Genomic DNA, 9,725 nt, shown 5'->3' on the forward strand with positions numbered 1-9,725 from the left:
AGAGATAGGCGTGTTTTACCAGGTGTAAAGTGTTTTTCACGTATTTAGTTTCTGCGCTCACCACTGGTGATGAAAAGAATATCACTCTCATCAGGTATCGTCAGAAATTCGATTCACACCAAGTCACAGCTATGAATTTGTTTGTCTATTTAATTCTGTTGCTGACTGCTTTGATAATAACTGATGTTAAAGGTATGATCAATTCATACTTTTTGCGTTTGTAATTTCGATTTCTTTCTCTTCAATGGCAATTTAATTGCTAAACTAGAGACACCTTAAGAGCAGATTTCTCTAATGGTCACCTGTACCTATGCAGGATAGAAAAATTCGATTTTCTGAAACTTTGTCAGGAAGAAGGTTTTTACTAACTTATTTCAAAACTCTGCCTTTGAGGTTGTTTGGATTTTTATTTTCTTGTGGAGACGGCCTTGCGTATTTTTCCCCGAAAAGGGCAAAACTTGACCCCAAAATTACACTTTTTGTGAGCGCTAGCAAGGCAAAATAATAAGCGTAACTGGAAAAGCTAACCCATGGTTCTAAAATATCATCTTTTAGCAGTTATTTAAAGTTGTCAGATAAGCATGAAATTTAATTGAGACGCTCTCAATTTTTTTGGTTTTATTTACCCAAGCTAGATTTACGATAAAAACTTAGCTTAAGTGATACTTTTAACCAGGAAAATAGTTTGGGCAGGGAAATCCATGCACCAGGTTGACTTTCTGGTCCACGAAATTGACCTAAATTTTGACGTGACGCAACATCATCGAAGCGTATAATTTTAAAAATTTGCTAAAAATTTAGGTTTGAATTTCATGCTTATCTGACAACGTTAAATAACCGCTAAAAGATTATATCTTAGCACCATGGGTTAGCTTTTCCAGCCACGCTTATTATTTTGTCTTGCTAGTGCTCACAAAAAGTGTAATTTTGGGGTCAAGTTTTGCTCTTTTCGAGCCAAGTACGTAAGGCCGTCTGCAAGAAAATAAAAATCCAAACAACCTCAAAGATACAGTTTTGAAAAAAGTTAGTAAAAACCTTCTTCCTGACAAAGTTTCAGAAAATCGAATTTTTCTATCCTGCATAGGTATAGGTGACCGTTAGAGCAAGCTGCTCTTAAGAAGGTTCTTAAACTGTGAAACTGGATGTAAAGGAAGAAAGTAAAGAAGATAGCGCTTTTCAAGCAATCTTCGTCACTTTTCAAGCAATCTTTTCCTCGAGAGAAGGCTAACTCCAAACTTTAAGCTCCTCTATACTTGAGTGCATTGCTTTGCAAAACTTCCATGCAGATTGCATTGCTAAGCTTAAGCTATCTATTCGATATTTGCTGCTAAGAAGCAAATTATAAATTTAGATCTTGAATTAAGGACTGCAAGGATTTTGGCTTACTGACATATATCCATAACTGACTGTAATCTACACTGAGTAGCTTACAGTTTAGACTGAAAATCAAAAAAATAAAACTACTCGGGTGACCTTTTCGATTGTTAAGCTTACATTTAACAGTCTAGATGTACAAATTTCTCCTCCCATCTTTGTTTGTTGGCGCAAGTTGGGGAAAATCGATAACCCAAAGGAAAAAGGTGTGTGATTGGAAAGGAATGCAAAACGCTCAGCAGACTCATGCATTTTACTAAGCTATCACTCTACATCTGTGTCAGATGTTCCTAGCTTTTTTGTGCTGTGGTATAAATAACTGTAAAGCTGTTTCTTTTCAACATCATTGACTTTCTGAGTTATGTTTGCTGTCACCAGCCTTGTGCGAAGATAAGCTCCTCCACTGTGAGTGGCATTCGTCAATCGGCCAGTGTACAACATGGCAATACGTCAAAGACAACTGTAAAAAGAGTTGTGGTCTGTGTGGAGGTGAGGGGTAAAAAGGATTTTTACGATAACTGCAGAAATTTTCGCGCGTTCATTGGCTTATTTTCATTGTCAATAAGAGAACAGACACATGAATTTATAATTTATGCGATGCGCCAACGAGAGCGGACAAATTGACAATTTTTTATCGTAAAAAACAAATTGACGTCATTTTTTCATGGGTCTGTCCTGTTACTGACAATGAATTTTGTCATAACATTGTCAAAGTAGTCTGCGGATCCAATCGGCTATCGCCTCGTGGATCCACAGCTACTCTGACAACGTTATGACGAAATTCATGATCAATAACAGGACAGACGCATGGAAAACTCACGTCAATTTGTTAATTATAACTGATAACTATAATGAATTAAGTCCACGTCCTTCGTCTAATGCTCGTACACCAGTCTTGTGGTCAAAGCGAGTAATTGCTAAATTCGTGAGCGGCCCATCTTAGCCATCTCTGTAGCAAAGTCTGGACCACTGGTACTCAGGGAATCATAACAGTCCTTTTCATCCTGGGCTAGTTTGCTTGTAATAAGTATCCCTATTTATGAAGAAACAGATTAACTTTGTCATCGCCCGGAATTAAAATATGGAGAACAGCCATTTAGTTCAGTGGTAGAAACAAGTAATATTAAATTCGGTGACTGATGCTGGGAAAGAGTGACAGACGGACAACACAGCTGCAAGTCGCTGACTATTCCGAAACGTCAAAACGTTCGTACGCAATGAACTGGTAATACATCTCCCGCTCTTTACTGAATACTTAAATAATATTTGATAGACATCTTCTAGATCAATGCATTTTTCCTTATACATATCCGAAATTATTTTAAAATTGACATATTTTAAACTTTAAAGTTACAACAAGCCCGCCAATCACTGAAGGACCACGCCCACCTGTGACAACATCAAGACCTCGCCCACCGTCAGGTAAAGCAGGTTTTGCCAGTTTATATACCGGTAGTAACAATTTTTTTTTTTTTTCAAACTGAAAATTCATTTAACTTCGCCAGGTAGAGCCGCAGTGCAGAACACTATATTTTAGGGCTCATCTACAACGTCAATAACAACACAACAGCGACAAACATAACTAAAACTTTAAAAAGAAAGGACAAAAATGCTGTTTTCCGTATTTGAGATAGAAATAACTTTATTGACGTGGCAATGCCTGGTAGCCTGGGAAAATTGGGGACACAAAATAGATACTGAAAATTCTTCAATATTTTGGAAATCATAGTAATAATATATACAAAAATCAACCGTCTAGATTAAGCGTGAGGTAAGTTGGGCGCATAAAATATCATATGTCCAGGGAATTCTTTCTTGGTTTGAGCGCTCCCTTATAGTCTCTTAGGCTTTGTAAATATTTCGTACACAATATAACTAAAACTAAATTAAAGATCACGTAAACTAAATTATAGAGAAAAAGTGGCGAAGAAAGCGAAAAGAAACCGGAGGAGAGTCCCATATAAAAAGGACTGGGCTGCTCGTCAGAAATTTTGAAAAGAACCCTTAAGAGGTATCGAGATCCTGTTTTGTGGTCGTGACTTGAAATTGATTTCACCCCTAAGAAGTACCAATTCTAAAACAACACATTATCTCCTGCTGTGGACCTGTTGAGACCGAACACCCTAAGAGTTACCAAAACCGCCTTTTTAACCCCTACAAAGTACGACTAGCACCCCCGTCCTTTTCATATGGGACTACCCCCTCCCGGGAAAGAAACTATGTCATTTGAAGCGAAGCCTTGGCCACTAAATGCGAATACCTGGAGACGATCAGAATGGGTTTTAACTAACAAGCACGTACACGATCAACCCAATTATGCGTTCAATCAGACCTGCTTTCGTGTAATTTGGTTGTTGAACAACTTTTCTTGAGAAGCAGATGAGTAACTTGAGAAATATCAGTTGCTATGATTTCCTAATTCGTATGCTGTTTTCTCTGTACATGTAGAATGGGAGCCCACAGAAAGCGCGGCAAAGACAGTCATGCTCAAGACTTCAGCATCGAAACAATCATCATGCATGAAAGTTATAAAAGGCCAGTTGGTTTAAGCCATGATATCGCGTTACTGAAATTGGGGAAACCGGCCACTCTGAATCGCTATGTGGGACTAGCATGTCTACCAGATGAAGGATCTCTGCCAAATCTACCGATTGATGATTTGAACAAGAAGTGTTGGATTACGGGTAAAGATGACATTTGAACCTCGACATCACATGATACCATCCACCTGATTCTGAATTCTACGTCGCTCACTTCTATTCAGTTAATATGCTACTAAGAATATATCTTCGAAATTTCTTCTGTAGCGTCCAAAAAGATGAAATTGTCTTTCGCTAAACAAAGAGGAACTTTAAGTATATCAAGTCTGCAATGATCCTATTTATGTTCATTTTCCCACCCTACCGACCGAACGACCGAACGACTGACTAACTGATTGACTGACTGACTAACTGACTAACTGACTGACTGACTGACTGACTGACTGACTGACTGACTGACTGACTGACTGAGAACACACTGGGAACACAATCTAGCATAAAATTACAAACAATAAGATCATTTAAGTATCAAGATCAAGCTAAAAATTTAAGCTTTTCTTTCCTGCACATGTTAATCCGCAGGCTGGGGCCGTCTATCATCAGAAGGTCCTTCACCAACTGTCCTCATGCAAGCCTCTGTACCACTGGTATCTAAGCAACGCTGTCAACGCAGTTACCCCGGATTAATCCACGACTCTATGCTTTGTGCTGGCTTGGATCAGGGGGGTGTAGACGCCTGTCAGGGTGATAGTGGGGGTCCCCTGGTCTGTGAATTTGGAGGAAAGTGGTACCTGGAAGGTGCTACTAGCTGGGGGGTTGGATGCGCAGACGCAGGGAAATTTGGTGTTTATGCCAAATTAAGATATCTGATGAAATGGGTGAATAGAAACATGAAAAGGTTTTAAACCAGTTATCATCGCATGTTTCTGACTGAAACTGTGTAACGTTAAGAAACAAAATAAAACTGGATACTCCGAACGATGAGCTCACGTACTTATTTAGCCAATCTCCTAAACTTTGGTCATCCTCTCCGGAGGCAGACTAATTACTCAAGGCGAGAGGGAGTCAATTTTCTTGTTTTAGTTCCTTTCGCTTAACTAAAGTTACCGTTTCCCGAGTCTCGAAGGATGAATTTAATCCGTGAGCTGGCGGTATTTTACCCCAATGAGTAAACTACCCGGACATGAAACAAGTTACGCAAACTACATTGCCGATTTCCACTGGAACCGGGAACCTGGTTAGTATTTTTTTATATAACCTTGGCTGGCCTGAGATAAAGCACTCCTCGATCGGAGCGGACAAGCACCATCTCCAGAACAAATACACCCCGAAAAATAATGCTTAGCGGATGAAAAGTGACTTACTTGCAGTATAGAATTGTGTTGTGACGCTCTCTATTTTTATGAGAATGAGGACTGATAACTAATAACAAGGGAAAGTACTCTATTTTCTACTTGAAGTTCATTTTCCACTAGTCAGGCTGATTTATCAGCACACTCATTATCTGTTAAACCCATTTTTCACTGGATCATTTTCACAGGTTCCCCGTTCAGATGTTGACACTAGAAGTGGGCCGTACGAGTGTGTCTGTAGATAAATATCTGCGTACTGACGATACAGACTGTATATTGAGCTTGGCGAAAAATAGCTTTCGCACGTGGTTTAACGATTTACTAACGCAGAATCAGTATCAGCTTTAAGTGTATAGATTGCTGGTGTTTTACACCATTAAAAAGATCCTTTCACGATAACACAAATGGCTCAGTTACCCTTGATGAACAACTAATAACTGGTGTATTCGTTATAGTCGTTTCTAGGTTTATTCTGTATACAAAGTTACCAAGTTTTTTCCACAATTTTCATCTCTCTAACCTTCTGAATGACAATCAATAACGTCTTTTCGTGAACGAAATGTTCATGTCTACTTAGCACTGGCGCATAGTTCTATCTTTCCTCATATAATGCGACTTTTTCCTTTTCATAGTTAACACTAAAATGTACATATTTGTCCTAACATTTAGGTAGCTGTGGAAACGTAGATAAACACAGCTTTCCAAAAAGCAGCTGCACTGCAGAGGTGTATCTCTCCATATTAAACATGAACTAAAAGTGAAATCTGTTTGTACTCACACAGCTGCTAAGCTGCAAAGCTGAAATACATCTCATTTCTTTAGCTGCACTTGAAATTTCCGTACTTTGAATACAACAACGCTGCTTGCTTTTTCGTTAGCTTTGTTTCGCGTTAGGAATAAATGCAAATATGACAAAAAATTTTTATTTCACCTAATGACTTTTTTTTTTCACCATGTCTCTAGAATACTTAAAAATATTTCTTCAGTTGCAGAATAATTGTTTTACAATGTCTTAAAAGGTTTGGTCAACTTTTTTCTGCAATCGCAAGGGAGGCCTTGGGTGTTTGTGGAAGCGTAAACATGAAGCTAATTGTCGTTTTTGCAATTTTTGTGGCAGAGATTAACGGTAAGAAGCTACATAAATGTGTAATGGAGAAAATACTCAGTTTATGTCCAGTAAGGACTTTCTTAGTGGCCTTCATAAATGATTGTTTAAAAATTAATTCAAAACAAAAGTTAAAATGATCTTTGGAGGCCTTTTTCCGTGTTGCAAACAGAAGCTTGTCACTTTTTCAAAAGTGAGTAAATTGAGGGAGCGAAATATGTTTCCTCGCTGATAACGAGCATCATTAAAAACCAAACACACTGACTGACATAACACAGAAATTTACATTGCGCTGAAAATCGCCATTGACTTAAAAAATGAGAAAAGAAATCCTACCAATCTCACAGAAACCTACATTAAATAAATAAAAAAAAAAGTTACAGTATTTAGAAAGGAAGCCACACCAACCTTCGCTGGTTTTCATGTGGGTCTTCTATCCTGGTAAAATTGGAATTTGGAGATGTTGGCTTTTGTGGAGGGAGGAAAACAGGAGAACCAGGAAGAAACCTTCAGAGTAAGGCGAGAACCAGCAACAAACTCAACCCACATATGAAACAGGGCCGGAATGGAACTGGAGGGGGGCGAGCGCATCTCACAACTGGGCCATCCCTGTTTCCCTAGATATCCTCCTACAGTTACAAAATAACACTTCAACTGTCAACTAACATTTTTTAACACATGTCTCGCCAACAGCTCTCTGCTACGACAAATTTCCTAACTGTAAAGATTATGTCAACAGACCGGGCAATCTTTGTGAAACAAATTCCTTCATCAAATATAAATGTGAAAAGAGCTGTGGTTCATGTGGAGGTAAGAATGCAATTATCAATTAAAACTACAACTTAGCTCTTCCTCTCAGAAGGTGTCAGTCAGTCTCAGTATTTCAGACTTAGTATTCTTGAGAAAAGGAATGTCTGCATGTACAGGCTTCAAACACTATTTCAGCCAGAGCAAAGAATGATATCAATCAAAATTTTACGGAAGAATCTGTAACCCGTGACAAAAGCGGGAAACGCTGCGCCACTAAATAACGACTTTGATTTGTCATTTACTGAGCAGGTCAGGCCTGTGCCCTACATGCACATACTCTTCTCATCGTGCACATTTGAATATTTCGATTGACGTTATCAAAACGGGTTTAAAAAGAGCACAAGTTGAAATGAGTACTACATCTACTGGCATTTACTTTTCGTATATTTCAGGTCCCAGACCTCCCGTCACGCAAAAGCCACCGGAGCCGCCAAAGCCATCACGACCACCAGTACCACCCCCACCTCCAGGTAAGAGTACTTCCCCTCCCCCCCCCCCCCCCCACCAACCTACTAAACAGAAGACTTGCTACGCAAAAATCAGTCCTTCTCCAACTCGTTAGAAGTCTGATATTGATTCTCGTCCAGTCCCCATAAATCCATGAACATCAGTGAAATGTCTTGGATCGATCATTCTTTCTTGAGTTTAAATTTTCGCGCTGAAATACCAACCAATGACATACGTTACAGGGATCACTATCAAGGTTTAAACTTGGTCATCATTTTGGAATATTTCATACTCGATATCAGGATAACATTAAGATAACAAAACAAAACAGAACAGAACAGAAGATTGGATCAGTCCCTATATGAAACAATTTCCCCAACTAAAATTTCTAGAAATCTGAAAAAAAAAATTCCAAAACTACATTCTTTGTTAATGATGCTCTCGCTTTGAAGAGTAGAGTAAGATAACCACTTTGTTTTTAAACGCAGGCTCGTGTGGCGTAAAACCGCAGACCAGAATTGTTGGTGGTACCAAGGCTCGTCCCGGTGATTGGCCCTGGCAAGCAATGTTGAGATCTCCACGAGGTTCGAGTTTCTGTGGCGGAACCTTGATAGCTGACCAGTGGGTCCTTACTGCATCACACTGTGTATATAGAAAGAGACCGCAAGATCTAAGGGTGAGGTAAGTTTACAAGCTTATAGCTATGACTGTAAAGACTCATTTCAAACTCTTAAGTGACTTATTTTTTAAATGATTAATTTTCCAACTTCCACAGAATGGGAGCCCATAAGAAAAGAGGAAATGATCCCACAGCACAAGACTTTGAAATTGAAAAAATTATCATGCATTACAGTTACAAGAAACCATACGGCTTGAGTCACGACATAGCTCTGTTGAAGCTCAGCAGCCCAGCACAACTCAACAGTGCTGTTGGTATCGCTTGCCTGCCAGACACATCAGTGGATCTACCAATTGATGACGAGAGCAAGAAATGCTGGATTACAGGTATTCAGGATGAGATTTCAGGACTAGGGTTTCAGCAGTAAATTTCCGAATAAGAACCTTACCTCATTCGGAAAATGGACGTACAGTGCTGGCTTACAATTTCAATTGGTTCGATGACGGATGTTTTTTCGTTTAAGTCTCAATTAACTGCAGTTCTTACTGTGTCAACCGGGAACTTTCTCGATATTTAAAATTGTATTTTTAATTTATTGTCGTTTTAAGGTTGGGGACGTCTGTCGTCAGGAGGATCTTCACCAAGTGAACTGATGCAGGCTGAAGTACCACTGGTATCTAATGAGCGCTGCTCTAAAAGCTATGGCAGAATTCACGCCTCAATGCTGTGCGCAGGTCATGATGAGGGAGGTGTTGATGCGTGTCAAGGGGATAGTGGGGGTCCTCTGGTGTGCAAATATGGCGGCAAGTGGCACGTCGAAGGCGCCACAAGCTGGGGCAAAGGATGTGCGCGCCCACAGTACTTTGGTGTTTATGCCAAAGTCAGATATATGTTGGATTGGGTTCATGAAAAGATGGCCTCGAACTGAAACAACTATCTCATCACCAGGCAATCCTGTGTCTACGCCATTGTCAAAAGTAAATAAACCTCAACTGATAAATAACATGAATGGTATTTTTTGACTTGAGTTAAATCCATGTAGCGTACCTCAGTGGACCTACAATCTCCATTACGGGCTTTCTGGGACATATTGCTTATATTGTTTAGTTTTGTTAAAAAAAGGGACTGAATTCTAAAACAAGAACCCCAGCTCTCGTGCTCATTTCTTCTATTTTCTGCGAGTTTAAAATGGGCACTACATCAGTAACGCGAACGCAGATTATCGATCGATTCAAATCTCGTTGAAGCATTTACCAAGGCTATTTCTGAAGATCAATTCTACAATGCACATTAAAACAAATGAAAATGAGTCTGGCTGAAGTCAGAAACAAACGTATGCGCTGATCGAAATTGAAGAAGTTTAAAGAGTTTAAAGAGTACATTGATGCATGGAAGTACTTTTTTCCTTATCCCCTGGGATTTTTCTTGGATCGGATGCACGCAGAATTTCAACCGACTGTTTTTGAGCTTTGCACTCA

General features: G+C 39.4%; 2 protein-coding genes across 2 annotated transcripts; both read left to right on the forward strand.

Annotated features, from left to right (window-relative positions):
• The first annotated feature begins 3,783 nt into the window (after positions 1 to 3,783).
• Positions 3,784 to 4,892, forward strand: LOC110057213 (CUB and peptidase domain-containing protein 1-like). The gene is made up of 2 exons (XM_020763795.2): positions 3,784 to 4,058; positions 4,497 to 4,892. The coding sequence occupies exons 1-2, from the start codon at positions 3,824 to 3,826 to the stop codon at positions 4,817 to 4,819; spliced, it is 558 nt and encodes a 185-aa protein (XP_020619454.2). The 5' UTR covers positions 3,784 to 3,823; the 3' UTR covers positions 4,820 to 4,892.
• A 1,372-nt stretch (positions 4,893 to 6,264) lies between these two features.
• Positions 6,265 to 9,250, forward strand: LOC110057275 (trypsin-3-like). The gene is made up of 6 exons (XM_020763867.2): positions 6,265 to 6,392; positions 7,065 to 7,181; positions 7,574 to 7,651; positions 8,117 to 8,309; positions 8,404 to 8,633; positions 8,856 to 9,250. The coding sequence occupies exons 1-6, from the start codon at positions 6,347 to 6,349 to the stop codon at positions 9,173 to 9,175; spliced, it is 984 nt and encodes a 327-aa protein (XP_020619526.1). The 5' UTR covers positions 6,265 to 6,346; the 3' UTR covers positions 9,176 to 9,250.
• The last annotated feature ends 475 nt before the right edge of the window (positions 9,251 to 9,725 follow it).

This window comes from Orbicella faveolata, unplaced genomic scaffold, assembly GCF_042242905.1.
Source record: "Orbicella faveolata isolate gen_17 unplaced genomic scaffold, um_ofav_v1 contig_1, whole genome shotgun sequence".
Lineage (NCBI taxonomy): Eukaryota > Metazoa > Cnidaria > Anthozoa > Scleractinia > Merulinidae > Orbicella > Orbicella faveolata.